This window comes from Lontra canadensis, unplaced genomic scaffold, assembly GCF_010015895.1.
Source record: "Lontra canadensis isolate GAN:19392208 unplaced genomic scaffold, GSC_riverotter_1.0 scaffold35, whole genome shotgun sequence".
Taxonomy (NCBI): Eukaryota; Metazoa; Chordata; class Mammalia; order Carnivora; family Mustelidae; genus Lontra; species Lontra canadensis.
Window position 1 is genome coordinate 1,487,873 of NW_022631029.1, and position 18,890 is coordinate 1,506,762.

At 46.4% G+C, this 18,890-nt stretch overlaps 1 protein-coding gene across 5 annotated transcripts; it reads right to left on the reverse strand.

Moving 5' to 3' along the window:
• Positions 1-10,146: 10,146 nt before the first annotated feature.
• CLEC4O (C-type lectin domain family 4 member O) lies at positions 10,147-16,610 on the reverse strand. 5 transcript variants are annotated; one of them, XM_032867519.1, is made up of 8 exons: positions 16,477-16,610; positions 16,031-16,138; positions 15,455-15,508; positions 15,269-15,358; positions 12,702-12,853; positions 11,720-11,823; positions 10,699-10,880; positions 10,199-10,334 (listed from the first exon to the last, which is right to left on the reverse strand). In XM_032867519.1, exons 1-8 carry the CDS (start codon positions 16,556-16,558, stop codon positions 10,300-10,302), a joined length of 807 nt encoding a protein of 268 aa, XP_032723410.1. In that variant the 5' UTR covers positions 16,559-16,610; the 3' UTR covers positions 10,199-10,299. The 5 variants fall into 5 exon arrangements, with proteins under 5 accessions (XP_032723411.1, XP_032723410.1, XP_032723414.1 ...); XM_032867520.1 differs by lacking the exon at positions 10,699-10,880 and having other exon boundaries at positions 10,147-10,334; XM_032867523.1 differs by lacking the exon at positions 12,702-12,853 and having other exon boundaries at positions 10,699-10,837.
• Positions 16,611-18,890: the final 2,280 nt, after the last annotated feature.

Sequence of the window (18,890 nt, forward strand, 5' to 3'; positions counted from 1 at the left end):
TCTGTCTTTCTGTCTCTCTGTCTTCCTCTCTCTGCCACCAACAGACATGATGCAAAAATGCAACACCTTTTTAACAACGCAGGATGCATCAACCGATGAATGGATAAACAAAAAGTGGTATATCCATATGATGGAGTATCTTTGAGGCACACAAAAGCATGAAGTACTGACACACATTACAACATGCTGAGACAATATGCTGAATGAAAGAAGCCATCCACAAAGACCACATATTGTATGAGTTCATTTATTTGAAATATGCAGAATAGGTAAATGCATCTAGACAGAAAGCAGATTAGCAGTTGCCAGGGAATGGGAGGAGGATGGAATGGGGATTGAATTTTAATGGGTTGTAGATTTCCTTCAGGGGTGGCGAAATGTCTTGGACCTAAATAGAGGTGATGGTGGCCTAACACTGGGAATGTTTAAATGGCACTCAGTTGTGCTAGAGGTGGAAAAATTGGAGCTCTGTGCATTGTTGGTGGGATCGCACAGTCATGCAACAGTATGGAAAACAGTAAGAATAGTTTTCCATTCATAAACTAAAAATTAGAAATAGAACTACCTCTGCCTTAGGCATCCCACTTCTGGATGGATATGCAAAAGTGGCATAAGCAGAGTCTGGAAGACATATTTGCACACTCCTGGTCAGAGCAGCACTAGCCACAATAGTCCTGAGGTGGAAAAAGCCCCATTGTTCATTGGTGGATGGATGGATAAACAAGTTGTGAGATATCCGTACAATGGAATATCATTCAGCCTTGAAAGGGAGGAAATCCTGTCTCATGTTATTACACCAATGAAGCTTTACGCTATGTGGAATCACCCAGTCCCCAGAAAGGAGAAATCCAGTATGATCCCACCTATCTGAGGTCCCTAAATCAGTCAAATTCATAGAAACAAAGTAGAATGGAGGTTGCCAAGGCTACAGGGAGTGGAAAAGGAGATTTTTGTTTAATGGGTGTAGAGTTTCTGATTTGCAGGGTGACCTGAGTTCTGCAGATCAATTACAACAACGTGAATACACTTAACACCACTGAACTGCATACTTAAAATGGTTGAGGTCATAAATTTTCTGTTGTGTGTTTTTTACACAACAAAGAAGGAACACATGCTGCGTCACAAATGAACCTTGAAAACATTCTGCTATGTGAAATAAAGCCAGGCACGAAAGGTTGTCTGAAGAAAGGATTGTCTGATTCCATTAATATGAAATACCTAAGATAGGCAAATTCATAGACACAAAAAGTAGATTAGGGGTTGGGGGAAGCTGGAGCCTTGGCAGGGGGGAATGGGGAAGTGACTACTAATGAAGGCAGTATTTCCTTTTGGGTGATGAAAATATTTGACAACTAGAAAGGGGTGGTGATTGCACAACATTGTGAATGTGCCAAATGCAAATGCTTTGTACAATTCAAAAAGGTTAATTCTATATTATGTGAATTTTGCCCCATTTTTTTTCTTTTAGAAAGCAAAATGAGCCTTCCCCGGTGCTCCTTTACTTCTGAGTTGTCTCTCCCTTGATTCACAGCCCAGCCTGTCCCCAGAGAGACAGAGAGTGAGTGTCTAGGGCCAGAGGAGAGATGAGGGAGGAAGAACCCACCACCTGCCCTCAAGCCTACCTGTACCTTCCAGGGCAGCCACTGAGCCTCTGCCCAGGTGTGTGTGAGAACAGAAGGAGAAGCACCTCAGAACAGCTCTTTTCAGGGGTGGGTGGCCTCCTGTCTCACAGACTGGGATCTGGGTGCCCCCTGTGTCTCACAAACACGTCCATGTGGGCGGACCCCACGCCTCCACATACCTGCATTCCCCTTGCCACCTATCCTCACAGATGCAGCTGCCTTAAGCTCTCACACCTGATAGGCACACAGCAGGCCCACAGGCACCTGAGCCCTGCCATCAGCCCTGTGCACTCACAGAGATGCAGAGACCCCGCTGCGCGGATGGCCCCACACAACAGCAGAGTCGTGGATAGCGGCACACCTGAAGGTGCTCACAGACCTACACTCTCACAGTAGGACACAGCACAAGCAGGAAGATGGTGACTAACGCTGGTGTCCCTGACACACAACCTTCCCTCTAAGATCTGCAGAGACAGCCAGGAAGTGCACAGGACACTCATGGACTCGCGCGCACACAGCCCAGCCTGGCTGCGCCATTCCCGATTAGAGGTCTCCGCCCAGGTGCTGTTTGCTTCAGACTTCGTTGGGCCGGGTTCTGGGTCCCAAGATCCACCCCAACATTCTTATTACCCACAGTCTTTCCCTGCATCCCGCGCTTGCATCACCTCCTCCTCAAAGACACCCAGGGGCACACACTCGCCTCTGTTGTTGGCAGCGGGGAGCAGTCTGGGGGCGTCACAGGGGAAGCCCTGGGTGCCCTCACTGGCACTCAACACCAAGAGCTCAGAAGTGCGGTGGGCAGGGCAGGAGACTGCACCTGCACTTTATCTAGCTGTACTCCAGTGGCATTCCAAAGGCTTCCCAGGGGGAGGCGGGCTGCTGACTCAGCTTGTGGGCGGGGCCACCCTCAGGCCTCAGAGTTGGGCGGGGAAGGACTCAGGAGACTTCCAGAGGCTTCCCTGAGACCCACTGTACCTGCAGCCTCCAAACCTTCCCTAAGGCCTCCCAGCTGGGCTGTGCAGAGGATGGTTAAGTCTGGAGATGGAGGTGACAAGACAGAGGAAGAAATACATGAGGCTGGTGTCCCTCCCCTACTCTTTGAGCATAGTCCTTTGTTCTCATGCATGCTGGACTAGGCACACTCCATTCCCAATGCTCAGGCTCCTTCCACACCCCACAAACAGGCAACCTGGGCTCTCTCAGACAGGAAAGTGCAGGTTCTCAGAGCTTTAGTGATGAAACCCTAGGTCCCAGGCCCTGGGACTGGTCCAGAAGAGCTGCTGTCTAGCCTCTGCAGAAGCAGAGGTGTTGGGCCAGAGATGGTATCTCTAAGACATGGCCCTGCTCTGGACCCAACTGCCCTGGCTGAGGTCTTAGAGAGGGAGGAGGCTGTGCCAAGCCATCACAGTTACCCACAGCCAGACTTGCCTTGTGCTTGAGGAACAGTGCAGCTCAGTGTCCACTCACCTGCCACTCCCCGTGTCCAGTCCCCCTGCAGGGTGTGAGCACATCTGACCTAGAACACAGCACTTGCCCTTGCATTACTTTCCTGGGGCTCAGGACAAATTGCCGCAACCCGGGGTGCTGCAAACTCCAGAATGTGCTCTCTCACAGTTCTGGGGGTCAGGGGTCAGCAGGGTCATTCCTTCTGGAGGCTCTGAGGGAGGATCAGCCCTATGCCTCTCTCCTGGCTTCTGGTGGCTGCCAGCAGACTTTACTGCATCATTTCAATCTCTACCTGCCCTCACAAGAACTTGTCCTTGTGTCTGTATGTCTTCTCCTCTCCTTATAAGGACACTAGTCATTAGACACCAGCATTTTGGGGCCCAGCACGCAGGATGATTTCATCTTGAGATCCTTCTCTAATTATATGTGTAATTATTTCAAACAAGGTCACATTCTGAGGTTCCAAGTGGGCATGCATTTCCTAGCGACACTGTCTTGACCCTTTACAGCATCCGTCCTGATTCAGTTCTCTTCTTCAGGTCTGACCTCTGCACCTGCTTCCTGCACAGAATCAGAGGGATCCTGCTGAAGAGACCACATTCCATCTTCCCCCCTGCTTGGAACCAGCCATGACTCCCTAGTCCCAGATGCTTCACTGCAGCCAACAGTCTGGTCCTTGGCCTCTCTGGTTTCCTCTCTCAGCTCCCTCTCCATCTTCCAACACAGACCTCCACCCTGTATCTGTAGGCTAAAATGAGATGGGAGCATTTTCAATTTCTTGAGTGTACCAGACTCTCTCATCCCCAGATCCCACTGCATCCCTTGTACCCCACTCCCATCTGCTTCAATCAACCGTCTCACATCCCATGCCACCCTCTCCAGGAATCCTATCCTGTGTCCTTGCAGCACTGACTTGGCCAGGGGCCTGTCTGACTCCTAGCTTGCCCTGAAGTCCCCCATCACATGGTGTTGTCATCACTGGTTATGGGTGTGTGTCTCTCACAAGACTTCAACAGACCTCCTGAGGGCAGAGATGGCATCTCATTGGGAGCATCCTGTGTTCCCAACCCCCAGAATGGTAAATATTAAATGGAACAATACACACACAATAAATGCATTAAAGAAAAAGTGAAGGAAGCACATGCACAGTGCTGTGAGACCCTACAGCGCCAGTGGAAGGGAGGGAGGTGGCATCTGAGCTGAACTCTGAAGGATGAACAGTCCCTGGCACACAGAGTCAGGGAGGGAATGGCCAGCAAAGGAACCACCTGAAGAAAAGGCATGGAGAAATGTCCAGAGTGGGGTTGGGGGAGTCTGGGAAGTCAGACGAGGTCAAAATGTGAAGGGACTTTAGGCACCTTGGATCCACCCTTGTAGTGTCCAGCAGATGGGGGTTGGATGGAGGTGTCAGCCTGTACTGAGTGTCCCAACACTCTCCTCTAAGCTCTAGCCCACTGGCACAGCCGAAGACCCAGAATGTGAGGTCAATCTGGGAAATTCCTGGCACTACTCAAGTCCAGAAAGGTCATTAGAGAAACAGATGTTCAACCAAGAAATGAATTCAGGTCTAAAGAGAAAGATCTTTGTTGTTACTTCTGGATGCCCAGAGAAGTCAGGGTATAAGGCTAAGGTCACAGAAGGGGGTCAGCAGGAAATCAGGAGATGGAGTGGAGCCCAAAGTCTCAGTTCAGCGGCTTCTTCCATCCCTGCCTGGAAGGGGCGCTGTGACCCTGGACAAGCAGCTTGGCCTCTCTGGGCCTCAGTTTCTCTTTTATGAAATGGTGCGGAATGATAAGAAGAGACATAACCTGTATAAAGAGCCTGACACACAGTAAGTGTGTGGTCTACCACCCTCAGCACCCATATCCACCTTTTTCTTGAACTGTGGGCCCCATGCTTTCATTTTTCTCACAGGTATTTCTTGTGCACCTATTGGGTGCCATTCAGTGTGTGGTCACTGGAGATAAAATGACCAATAACCAAAGTCCCTTTTTGAAGGACAGCCTTGTTGCTTTGCTCAGCTGTTCTGTCAGGCAGGATTCAGGCATTTCTGGTTCTCAGCACTGGGTCTGATGCAGGGATGACCAAGATATATTGTCCTAGTTGTTTCCTGCCCTAGACATTCATCAACCTCTGCTGGGTTCCGAAATCTTTACTCACAGCTGCAGACAGAGAGATGGGTCAGACCCAGCCAATCGCCAAGAGTAATGTCTTGCACCTACTTCTCTACACGACACTGCACTCCTGACCTCAGGAATGTGGAGGCAGTTTCCTGTGAGTCTTCCATCTGACCCCAGGCTCATGGACATGGCAGGACTCATTAAATGTCAGTGGATTATCTTTTAGGATCTTTTTACCTCCATAGGTTTCAGGGAAGTCACTGGGCCTGTAGCATCCTGAGAGTCTACTGCACATTCATGACATTTATCTCCAAGGATACAAATGATTTCAGCATTTGTCTGTCTCTCCCTCCTTGCCTGGTAGCCTTAAGTGTTAGCACTTAGGTCCAGTCACTTTCCATCTCTAGCACAAACTAGAACACCATGAATGTGTATAGCACAATATTCAACTACAGACTGGACAGTTAAGTCAATTGAAAAACTCTTCAAATCCTTGGTCATCGTCTTGCTTAAGAAGTCCCCATTCATTTTGCTAGGTGGCAGTGTGTTGGTACATGGAGGGAGGAAGCCTCATGCTTGATCTGCTCCTTGATAACTGGGTAAAGTCGAACAGACCACACTAGCTGGTTAGTTTGATAAGCATGACTGGCCTCAACACTGTGGGCCAGATAACTCTTATCTCTGGCTCAGAGGACATCCAGCCCTAGCTAGCATGTATCCAATAGTTGTGTATACAATGCCTGAGCCCATCCCTGGGGAGGCCACAGTGACCAGGACTGACATGCCTGCCTCTGTGCACATGACAGTAGAGGGGAGATGGTGGAAGAGATATAACTGAATTTAGACAAGAATATGAGATGAGTGAGGAAGGGAAGGTGGTGGGTTATGAAAGCAGGGCAGATTGCAGGGTTTTATGGAGAAGGGGGCATTTCGGCTGAGACTTTCTCCTCTATGACTGGAGTGTGAGGAAAGGGTGCATCAGGCAGAGAGAATAGCATGTTCTGGGGATGTGAGGTGGGAAGATGGTTGTCCATTTCAGGAATGGAAGAAAGCCAAAGTGGCAGAGGGCTTGGACAGGAGAGGAGGAGTGAGTGGCTCAAGATGGTTTAAAGCCAAACAGGGATCCAAACAAAAGGACCCTACTCCATAACCCTAACTGCCACGGGATGGAACTCATCACCAGGAAATACCGGCTATGATACACACAAGAGGTTAGATGGGTTACTATGATGTCAGTCAAGTAGTCACTCCTGAAAAGTCAATTTCAGGTAAATTAGGGATGAGCCATTCCTATTTCAGGAGGATTTTGCAGCTCACCTAATTTCTCTAGTGTTGTAATGAGAGATGAGTTTGTTTTCTCAGCAGTTTTATTGACCACCCAGCTATGGGCACACAATATTAAGCTAATTCAGACTGGTCCTACCCTCTCAGTGCTGTTAGTCTGTGGGGAAGGATCAAAGGTGTTGATCAGGTAATACTATAATGCAATGCAGTGACCATTACTGTGGAATTAGAAGCCTCAGCTGCTCCCAAAGCTCTGGAGACCTTTGTCCCTCTCTGTGCCCAGCAGCATGCGGTGTTCACAATAGCCACTTGGCACCATGTGGTTTGTGGGCAATGGTTCTGCCATGATGCATGTTGTAGAACTCAGCCACTTTGAGCTCCAAGAATCTGTTGCATGGGTCAAGAAATGGTCACCTCCATTTCCCACCAACTTCTCTTGGTGCTAATGAAACACCAAGTCTGAGCTTGAAATTAAGTGGCAAAACACTCTGGGGACCATTCCTCTGGAGTGAGCCGAACTTACCTAGCCTTGAGTTGTGTACTGAAACTCATCTTCCTGCAGGTCTGTGGCCAATCCTTAGGGACTCTTTAAATTCCACAAAGGAAGTGGAGATGGGGAATTGTGCGCCAACTTTTAATGAGTTCCCAGCTGTCACTTAAAATCCTGTGACTTGTTCAGTAATGACCATGGTCTTGGCTTCTAGGGATTTGTATGCCAGCTGGGCTTGGCAGGCTGTGCACGGAAGGGGTCCCATTGTGCTCTTTCATGCCATTGACTTACTCCTGATGAACCTAACTCAGTTCACCTCTCTGTGTCCTCCAGGAAGGGAGCCCAGGGACCCTGGCAGACGGGCTCTGAGCGCATGGGAGCAAGGCTGGAGGTGGTGGATTCAGACAATTTTCCTAATCTCCTGCTACCCCAAGACATCACCTCCACTGAATTCTCTGGGGGCTTTTTGTTTGCTTCTTTAAACAAAGACTAACTAGCCACCAGTGTGAACTGTTCAGCTCTCTTGAGGTTCTTTAACACAGATTGATAGGCAAAGAGAGACTTGCAGGTAGTAGTTTGGGTGGCTCTGTGCCTCAGGGCACTAACTCACACCAGACAAACTCAAGTAGAAATCCTGGCGAGCCACTTCCTTGTTGTGGGACCTTGGTGCAATGACTGGATCTCTCTGATTCTCTGTCTGAAAATGGGGACACCAATAGCACCTGCCTCATGTATAAGCTGTCTGGTACTTAGCAAATGTTCAGGAAGTGCTCGGTACTTATTTCATCACTGAGGAGAGCCCTGTAGCAGCCGGGGTCCAGTGAATAGAATCAACTCACTGTCTACCTACCTTACCCTATGCCTTTGGAACTCCTCCATCCATTCATCCATCAAACATTATTGAGTGATTTCTATATTCCAGGCTCTGGAAATTTAAATACACAGCAACCAAGTTGAGGTTTCTTCTAGTTTTATGAAGATACGAGTTAATGATTCATAGAAATAAATGCTAATTTCAAGGAAATGGATTTGTGTTTGCAGTTCTTGGGCTAGATGTACATATAGTGGAGAAATAAATGGATATAATATCAGAGTCAGGGTGGGCTGTGACAAAACTATTTTCCTGGATTTGAACTCATCCCCAGTGAGGATCAGGTCCCATGGTTGTTTGTTCAAACCTACCGTCATGAGCATGCTATGGAAGCACATACACATGTTGTGTCTTTCCATTATGTCAGCTTTATTCAGTCATAAAGCAAGGTTAACATAATTGTAAAACATTTTCAGGATCCAGAATTCACTGGAATTTTACTACATATTTAACTTGGCTTCATACACGTCACACAAAGCAAAGCCCAAGGCAAAGTGGTACCACAACCCAGAAACAACAGGGGTAAGAAGTTATGAAATCAAATGCAAAGTCAGCCTGTGAGCATGCAGTTGGGAGGAGGCTTTGGTCCGTACTGGGTCAGCTCTCTGCCCTCCTGCTTATTATGTTCAAACAATGGAGGACCTCTGTTGTGTTCAGAGATCAGTCATGCAGACTTTTTGCAGGCAATTGCCTTTTTTGGTGTGGTCAGATGTGAAAGTGCAGCGTTTGGATTTTCTGACAGTTTGTTGCAAAAATGCTTCTTTTTAAAAGGAGTTTAATCAGTCTTGGGCCTTGGTTCAGCTGGTTACCAGATCTGGAAGCCATCAGCTTGTGTTGGTTTCAGCGATATCTGGTCTAAGCAGCAACACCCTTGGCTGCTTATGTCAATGCTTGGCATAAGTTACTTCTTGACATGAGTGACTCCATCTTGCTCTGTACACCTGTTCTATCAGCTCCCCCTCTGCCACAAACTACAAAGCCCCAGGAAGGCATCCTGGTACCAGGTGTGTCTATCCCAGTTCTTAATCACTCTGTTTGACATGTTATAAGTACTTATGAGTTTTTACTCACTACAGCAATTGCAAAATGCATCCTGAAAAAGCACATGGTTTGACCTACTTCACCAAATCATCATGAGACATCTGGTCTACCTGCATTTTTACAATAGCTGAACTTCAGCTAAACTTTTTGAGCAAAGAGCAAGACCCACTCCTAGTTTCTGACAGCTCATCTCCATGGTCCTAGAAGAGAATCGCATTTTATGTTTCTCTTCTCTGCATCAAGGATACAGATGTGCATCTCATTCCCATACAGTTTCAGAATTAAGGAAAGAGATAGCAGGGACCAAATTGGTGTTTTACCTAATTCAAAATAGCATTTGTTAGAGAACAATTGTTCCGACAGACCCGAGCTTTACTGTAACATGTCTATGTAACCATGAGTGAAAGATGTATAAGTAAGTGAGCCTGGACCAGGTCCAGGGAATGGCCATGACTAATCCTAATGGCTGATGCCTGCATCTTCTCAATGATCTCGGTCTCAGGAATCCAGGCTTGCAAATGTGGAGGAAACTCACATAGGTTTTGGAATTAACAGAAGAAGGTCAGACACAATTAAGGGATTGAAGGATTTTTTTAAATGGGATAGAGATCCACTGCATCTGTACAATATAGACCATAAAATTTAATGAAGGTCTCTAAGAGGAAAACAAGAGTCAGACTCTGAGTAGACTGTATACACGGTACCGGGTGATTTGGGCCCAATGAAGGAATAGAAATGAAACTTGGTCCTCTGTATTGGTCAGTTTAGGTTAAGTATGATGAAGTAACAACTGGTGACCTCAAAATCATGGTGGCTGATAACCACAGAGCTCCATGTCTTTGTCATGTTTATGGTCATTGCAGGCCAGCAGAAGCTCTGCTTGAGGGGATCTTCTTCATTGCAAATTTGAAGAAGCTTCCCTCTCTGGGAAGAGCTGGTCTTGTGGCAAGAGCAAAATAAAGATGGAAGAACCACATAAAACTCTTAAGATTCCTGCTTACTCGTGGCACATGTCAATTCCCAACACACTTCGTTGGCCCAAGCATAATCATGGCTGAGCCTGGCCTTAATGGGAATTAAGAATTATAATCCTTCTGCAGGGATGAGCCCTGCTTCTGGGGTACTTCCTCGATTCAGCAGAAATCAGGAAAGGAAAGAAAGGGTGAGCAAGCACAATGCCAAGAGAGGGATACTAGGCTTTGGAGAAAGGTCCTTTATTGTTGCCGCTGTGAACTCAGAATCCAGAAAAGAAAAGGATGGGCCCTGAGGCTGTGTATCATGGGATCTACATTATCCCAGGGTGTGGATATAAGGGCTTGGGTCAACAGTTCTGGCGCCTCTCACAAATGAAAGCAAATCTCCCTAATTCACAAGAGAAGTCACTCCAATGTCCATAGCTGTGCATCAGCATGCAGGCTGGGGCAGTTATATTATCAGGTAGTTCCTTGGAGTCCCAGTTGCTGTAAAGAGATGCCCACAAAATCCCTGAGTAGATGGGCCAGTGCCTGAGCACCCCCAGCCCTGCTCTCTATGAGTGAGGGTCTGGCCCTGAGGGTCTTGAGGCCTCCAATGAGTCATTTCTCGAGCCCATCTTCCAGGCCTCTGGTCAACCCGTTCCCATTTCTTTTTTTCTGAGTAGAGAAATGGAGCTCAAATGAGAGTGGCAGCAGGCAACAGTCTTCAGAGAAGCTGAGGATCTCCAAGTTCTGGGACCACTCTCTTGATTGCCTCATCCCACTGACCCTCTCCCCCTCTCTGAAGAGCATTTACTCTGAAGTCAGATTTTACCCAGTCCAAGATCTAGCTCTGCCAAAAGCTACTTACTTAATTTCTGAGTCTCTGTTCTCCTCTTTTGCAAAATGGGAGCACATTCTGAGGATGTGATGACCAGTGCATTGTAAGATATACTGTATGTGCTCAGACAGCAGATGAGTTTACCAAGGAGATGAATTCTGCCCTTAGCCTGGAGCCATCCAGGGCAGTTTGCCAGACAGGGAAAGGTGATGCTAGCAGATGGAAACATCCAAAGAAAAACAAAGAGTGTGGGGCAGGGCAGGTAACCTCCAGGAAGACATCTGGGTTCAATATTGTCTCCACCAAAAATATATGCCCACATCCTAACCCCAGGTATCTGTGAATGTGACCTTATTTGGGAAAAAGATCTTTGCAAATGAAATTAAGTGAAGGATATTGAGATGAGATCATCTTGTATTAATTGAGTGAATCCTAAATCCAATGACAAGTGTCCTTATAAGGGACAGAAGAGAGAAGACGGGGGAAGGGAAGGGTGTGTGGCCCCAGAGACCAAGATTGGAATGATGGGCCTATGAGCCAAGAAATATCTGAAGTGGCCAGAAGCTGGAGGAGGCAGGAGAAGATCCCCTCCTACAGTCTTTGAAGGACATGCAGCCCTGCTGACATGTCGGTTTGGGACTTCTGGCCTCCAGAACTGTGAAAGAATAAGTTTCTGTTGTGTTAAGCCACACAGTTTGTGGCTCTTTCTTACAGAGTCCATAAGAAACTCATACAGCTGACAAGTGCTGCATTATTATACTCCTGAAGAGGCCCAACCTGCATATTAGCACCTTCAAGGTTCTGAGAAGTCCTGGGAGGTCCTGCAACATTGAATCTATCGTTTCTCAAGCATTTAAATTGGAATACTCTCCCCAAGTAACAAAATAACAATAGCTGGTCTGATAGAAATTGTGGCATGTTGTTTGGGAGTTGCTGCAGGTAAATAGTGAGTGGTCATCAACTCACTCATCAAAAGTCCTGCCAATCTCTTGAGGGTAGGGGACTGTCGTGGATGATTAGGGGTACCTGCATTGCAGACAGGGAGACTCACATGTAGGTGGGGGTTGAGCCATCCATCCACTTGTGGTTGCCTTTCTGGCCCTCTTTGAAAAGGCCTATCCAGGATGTCACCTTCCCAGTTGATGTCAGGAAGCCCTAGGAGGAAAAGGCATACTGCGACGTAAAATTCCATCAAAGCTGAAAGGACAGAGGTTGGAGTGTCTGGGATTTGCAAGAGGACGAAGGTACAGAGGAGCTCTCAGGTGGGCAGCAGACAGAGACAGCCATGCACAGTACTTTATATCCTGATGTGAACTCCAGACCCACTATGAGCATGTTGTATGTCTTCAAACAAGTAACCCACCCCTTGGTGTCCCCATCTGTACGAAGCAAAGAAAATCAGATCAGATTAGAAGAGTATATCCTAGTATAGCCTCCAGATCAGAAGAATCAATTGTGTGAGGTATATGTATGTAGAAAGAAGTACTGGACAAATACTGGCTGTGAATGTTTCTTAAGGTCAATGCATGTCAGAGCAAGGGGTTTGATCTGTAAGCCATAGGAATATCTCTGGCTGGAAACCCAACTCCAAGGACATTCTTGATGCCCTACTTTGATCCAAGCCTTGTTCCTGAGATTGTTTAGATCCAGTCCCAGGCTTATAAGCAGGTAAACCTGATGCAGTGTGAAGTTCTATGATGAAACCTCTGATGATGTCATGAGAGAATATGGAGAAGGGATGTTTGCATTGGGGTTTTGACAGGTGAGTAAAAGCTCTCCACACAGATAGCAAGAGTAAGAGTGCTCCAAGCAGAGGGACCTAAGGATCAGAGCTTGGAGGCAGGACCACAGAGCAGAGAGTCTATTCCCTGCATGTCATAGCCGTGAGGTTGGGTAGAGGCAAGAGGAGGCAGGTCTTGAAGAGCATACTAGAAGTATTGTGCTAGATCCAAAAGAGACAAAAATATGAACCCCCAAATTCTTTTATAATACCTCCCCCAACCTGCTAAGATTCTGGTTTTCCCTTTTTCCACCTGCTCTGTTCGGCTGTTGATGACAACCAGGTGAGCTTGCTTCTGGACACAAGAATCATTAGCCTGGGTCCAGGTGAGCTTGTCCGGGGAGAAGAAGTAGCAGGAGCCCTGAAAGACCTTCCAGCCCAGGGGGCAAGGCTCACAAGAGGTTTCTGTGGGAATGGAGCCATTAGCAAAATTGGCATGTCCAGTTTTTCATCCAGTGAAGAGCTGTGTTACCCATCACCCCCTGGTCACATTCCCAATGGCCTCCCTTTGAGCACACCCAGCAGCTGGAAATTCACTACCTGGTAAGTTGGTGCTTCCCATCATTGAGTAGTATCAGAAGGAAATAGTAAAATGCTATGGATATCCTATGAGGTGGGGAAAAGAGATCCAAAGAACACTGTGGAGTTAATAGCCTACTTTTGTATAAAATAGAGGGACATGTGTTTGACATCCTCATTTGCTTGAAGAAACTCCAGAGTGGTGATTCTCAACCAGGGACAACTCTGCCCCCAAGGGACATTGAGCAACAACTGAGACCTCTTTCAGTTTTCTGACCTCAGGCAGGGTTCTCACACGTGGTGGGTCAACAGCAGAGATGATGCCAAACACCCTACAATCCACAGGACAATCCCCCACTGTCCCTCATTGCAAATAATGATGCAGCCCCGAAGGTCAATAGTGCTTAGTTTAAGAAACTGTGCTCTAAGGGAAAACACATATAACCACATAATATAATTACAGTGGTTCCTGAGAGTTAGGTAGGAACTTGGCAGCGAGGGCTAAGGAGTGATAGAGGGGATTCTCGTCTCATTCATCTATATCCAGTTAGTGAACAGACACACACACACACACACACACACACACAAATTAATCCTTTTTTTTAAAGATTTATTTATTTATTTATTTATTTATTTGACAGACAGAGATCACAAGCAGGCAGAGAGGCAGGCAGAGAGAGAGGGAAGCAGGCTCCCCGCCAAGCAGAGAGCCCGATGCGGTGCTCGATTCCAGGACCCTGGGATCATGACCTGAGCTGAAGGCAGAGGCTTTAACCCACTGAGCCACCCAGGCACCCCAAATTAATCCTTCTTATTTGCAGATTCCATATTTGCAAATTCTCCTACTGACTCAAATATATTGGTAACCTCAAAATCAATACTTACGAAGCTTTCCTTGTCACTCACAGAGATGCATACAGCAACAAAAAGCTTGAGTCTGAGGTAAAATAAGGCAAAGCTCTGCCTTCTTGTTCCACCTCTCAGACTGTAAACAAATGTTCTTTCCCTGGACTATTTTGTGCTATGATTTTCACATTTTTATGCTTTCTGTCGGTGATTTTGCTGTTTAAAAAGTCTCTTGGGGTGCCTGGGTGGCTCAGTCAGTTACGAGTCTGACTTCGGCTCAAGTCATGGTCTCAGGGTCCTGGATCCTCAGGAGATCTCACGGTCTCCTGGTCCAGCATTGGACTCTGTGCTTATTAGGGAATATGCTTGTCGTTCTGCCCCTCCTCCCACTCATGCTCTCTCTCTCTTTATCTCTCTATCTCCCTCTTTCTCAAATAAATAATAAGAAAGTAAATAAATAAAGTAAATAAAAATAAATAAATAAAAATAAATAAAGTAAATAAAAAATAAAGTAAAAAAAAGTAAATAAAAATAAGTAAAATCGTAAAAAATATGATAAAATTAAAAATAAAAAGAACCTTGACCCTCAAGTATAAGGCAGAAGTGCTGTCGGTGTTCCTAAATGAGCACGAAGGTTGCAATATGCCTTATCGAGAAAATGTATGTGCATTAGATAAGTTTCTTTCAGACATGAGTGATAGTGCTGCTGGCCATGAGTTGAATGTTAATGAAACAGTAGCTATTTAAACAGAAACACACAAAAACAGGGTTATGTCTTGATCGATTGACCAAACGTTATGGCCAGAGGCTTAAATAAACCTAACGCTGTTATTTCCCCTCTAGGAGCAATGATTCAATATGCACCAGTTTGTCATTTGCAGGGATTTTATAAAACGTAGCTACATGAATAATGAGATTTGCTTGTATATTTTGTGAATGATATCCACTCGTCCACTTATATAAAAAAGGTGTGACGCCGAGAGCACCCCCTTCAGAAGCATCTGATCCCAATGGTTGTTTGGGAACAAGGAATGTACACTGTGGCGAATTCTCCAGGACTTGTAACATGCTGCTATGAACCGACCACATTTTGTAACACACTAGTGTGTTATTAAATGTGGCAGCTCTGGATCCTGACCGCCTGTCTTGGAGAAAATACTGTTGATTATCCCCATTTTACAGCTGAAGAAACTGAGGCTCAGAATGGTTTAAATGGGTTGCCCAAGGTCATATACAACCACAAGCCCAGAGAGGTCTTGCTGTCTCAAAGGTCTTGCTTTCCTGGGAGCCCTCCAATACAAATATGATTTGATCACGTCACCTGAACTTCCTAAGAAGATCTGAGAAGCCATTGGCTTTGGGGTGCCCCTCTGAGAGCCACTGCTGTGGGCAGCCCCAATGTTAACAGGTGCTGAAAGGAACACAGCCTCTTCCCTCTCCACCTACTCTCCTTACCGTTGCCTGCCAGTACAGCCTTCATTTGTCGGAACACTTCTCCCCGGATGAAGTCCCGGTCGTGCCCAGCATCTCCCAGTCCCTGAGTTACTGGGAGGCCCAAAGAGAAAGGGCTGGTGAAGGTCTTGGCAGAGAGAGGAGATACGGTTGAGGGGCAGGAGGCCAAACATATAGAACCCCACTCACCTTTTTCTTTGAGTTGGAAGACTTCCTTCTGCATTTGTTTTGTCCTCTTCAGTACTGGGGAGAGGTGCAACCAGGTATCCTGGACCCCAGAACTTCCCTGGGGTCTCTCCCTGTTCCTCAAAGCCAAGGCTTTCTCCCATTCCCAGGGCAAGGCCTTCTGAGGCTCCAAAATGCCCCCCCCCATTTTTCAGATGAAGAAACTGAGGCCCAGAGAAAGAGGTAGAGGCCCTGTCCAAGGCACCAACTAGTGAGCAGTGAGGCAGGACTTCTATTTAGGAGGTTCTGTTGAACTAGCTCTCTATAGTTGTTAGAAGGGAGCCTGGAGTTTTAGTCCAAGTCAGGGATGAACTTTGGGGAGACACTCACCAATGACTCAGACTGACTTCAGTCCATACAGCTCCCAAATGCCTCTGAGACTGATGGGTAGGTGAGCTCCACTCTGCTATCACTATGATCCCCCTAGGGACACAGACCAGCCACCCCTGCACTGGCCTTGTAGACCTGCCTTTGCAGGTTGGGAGCTAGTGTGCTTGCTTCCCTGTGGTCACCCTGTTCCCACTGGCCCACATGCCTTACCTTCAGACAGGACCACACTGGAGATAATGACCACGAGAAGCAGGATCAGGGACACGAAGAGGCAGAGATACTTCCAGGTCTTGTCCTGGGATGTCTGTCCCCATAGCCCTAGAGGAAACCAGGTCAGCCTCCCTTTCCCCAAGGATATACACTCTTTTGCCCCCTGAGATGCCTCAGACAGTCTGCAGGAAACTGCCATATCCCCTGGGGTATTCTGGGTTCACTGCTGGACCCACCTGATAGGGAGGGCTCAGAAAGGGCTGGGAAAAAAAGCCCATCCTTCTAGGATAAGAAGTCATGGGGGTGAAGGCCAGTGGGATGAAGAGGGCTTCAGGAAGACTCACATCCCAGGTATTCCCTTCCTCTAATCTATGAGGGAATCAGAGCAACCCAGCACCCATCTTTTGTTGAAGTAAAGGGCCCCTGGTCCCAGCTCCTTGACTCACCAGTGTTCCCCTGCTGCGGGGGGAGTTTTGTTCTCAATGCTGTAATCTCATTGGGGTTTGGGGACTGCCTGGCTTCGTCCATGGCTGCAGTTTACTCAGCTCTGAGATTCCCCTGCCCTGCAGGGGTTTCTGAGTGATCTACCCAGCTCTTAGAAGGAAGCACCCTCCTCCCCAACCCTCCCACACTTGTCTTCCTTCCTGGCTCAGTGCGGGGCCCCAAGATCTCTAGATGGTCGACAATCAAGTAATCTGATAGGGGAAGGGACCTGGGCACCTCGAGCAAAGGCAGTGGGCACCAAACTTCTCCTGAAAACTTGATCTCTGCTCGAGGAGGTTGAAACACAAGACAACACAGAACCGAATCCAAATTCCTGTACTCAAACCATTGCCAATCTTGGCTTCTAACAGCTTTCTGCGAACAGTTATCTTAGGTTTGCCCAGTTGTGGACATGTGGCCTTAGGAAATAATTTTTTTTAAAGATTTTATTTATTTATTTGACAGACGGAGATCACAAGCAGGCAGAGAGACAGGCAGGGAAGCAGGCTCCAGGCCAAGAAGAGAGCCCAATGGTGGGGCTCGATCCCAGGACCCTGGGATCATGACCTGAGCTGAAGGCAGAGGCTTTAACCCACTGAGTCACCCAGGCACCCCAGGAAATAATTTGCATGATTCTACTCTTGGCAACTGAGGCCAGTCCCACTTCCCATTCATTCATTCATTCATTCATGCATTACTCTAGCTAGCTAATTACCTATTTATTATTTTAAAGGTTTAAATGTTGAATATAAGGAAGAAGGAGCTAGCACTTATTGACTGCCCTCTGTTTGTCAAACATGATGAAATGCCCTTTACGTACTCTATCATTTCATCTTCACACACACACAAAAATGTCCAAAATAGTGACTGTTCAAAAAATGAAAAGCTTGGCATGGTGAAAACACAAGGCTAATAAAAAGCACAGCTAGGATGTAAATTAATCCTTTCTTACACCAAGCAGTCTTGCCCATTATTCTCTGCTGTGTTGCCAACATCAATACTATGCACTTGAGAGAAAAAGAAACATCACCTAGCCATCTGCTATGAGTTGAGTTGTAACCCTCGTCCTCCCCAAATTCATGTGTGAAAGCCCTTACCCCCAGGAACTCAGAATGTGACGGTGTTTGATAATAGGGTCATTGCAGATGTAATCAGTTAAGATCAAGTCACACTGGAGTAGAGTGGGCCCCTCATTCAATATGAGTAGTGTCCTTACCAAAAAAATGGGAATTACACACAAGGAAAATATCATGTGAAGATAAAAGTAGACGTTGAGGTGAAGCTTCTACAAGTCAGGGAACACCAAAGATTGCCAAAATATCACAGAAGCCAGGAGAGTGGTTGGCCGCAGACCGCTTTCTCACGCCCACCAGAAAGAACTGATCTGCTGACACCTTGATCTGGGACTTCTGTCCTCCCAAACTGTGAGGCAACAAATATCTGTGGTTAAAGCACTCAATGTACCATACTTTGTTATAAAAGCCCCAGGAAATTAATATATCACCTATTTTGCGTATTGCATTGCAATCCTTAGCCACACGCAAACCCATTTTATGCAGTTATGACCACAGCAGTCTATATCACAGTGTTTCCACGTGCATCTTAAAATCCTGATAATTTTTTTAATTCCTTTTTTTATTCATTAAATTTTTTTATTTTTTATAAACAAGTAATGTATTATTAGCCCCAGGGGTACAGGTCTGTGAATCGCCAGGTTTACACACTTCACAGCACTCACCATAGCACATACCTTCCCCAATGTCCATAACCCCACCACCCTCCCCCTACCCCCATCTCCTCAGCAGCCCTCAGTTTGTTTTGTGAGATTAAGAGTCTCTTATGGTTTGTCTCCCTCCCGATCATATCTTGTTTCATTTATTCTTCTCCTACCTCCCAACCCCCCCACATTGCATCTCTACTTCGTCATATCAGGGAGATCATATGATAGTTTTTCTCCGATTGAAAATCCTGATAATTTTTTAAACAGGAAAAAGTCCTCACGCTTATTAGGGATCAGGAAGATGCAATCTAAATGAATAAGGAGATATTACTATGTGCATATCCGATTGGGGCATATTTTTAAATCCGTCACTAAGCGTTGGTGAAAATATGGAGAAACTAGAACAATCATACACTGCTGGTGTGAGTGTACATTGTTGCAAAAATTCTGAAAAACAGTTCAGCACAAATAACAAAGCTGAGAACACAAACACCCTTGGGGTTGCACTTGTAAGTGTATATCCAACCCAGTCGCATGCTTGTTTGCATGTTTATGCCTTCACAATTTTTTGTAATTGCCCAAAATGAAAATAATCAAATGCCCATCTAAATAGGTTAGAAGAATACAACTGTGGTGTATCGTTATGACAGAAAAACA

What these genes read in the sequence shown, in the direction of transcription:
- CLEC4O (XM_032867519.1), bottom strand. Translation starts at nt 16,558, where the DNA reads ATGGACGAAGCCAGGCAGTCCCCAAACCCCAATGAGATTACAGCATTG. An exon ending in CAGTGTGGTCCTGTCTGAAG is followed by an intron (nt 15,509 to 16,030) that starts GTAAGGCATGTG and finishes ACCTCTCCCCAG; the next exon opens with TACTGAAGAGGACAAAACAA. An exon ending in AACAGAGACTCAGAAATTAA is followed by an intron (nt 10,335 to 10,698) that starts GTAAGTAGCTTT and finishes ATCTCTTTACAG; the next exon opens with CAACTGGGACTCCAAGGAAC.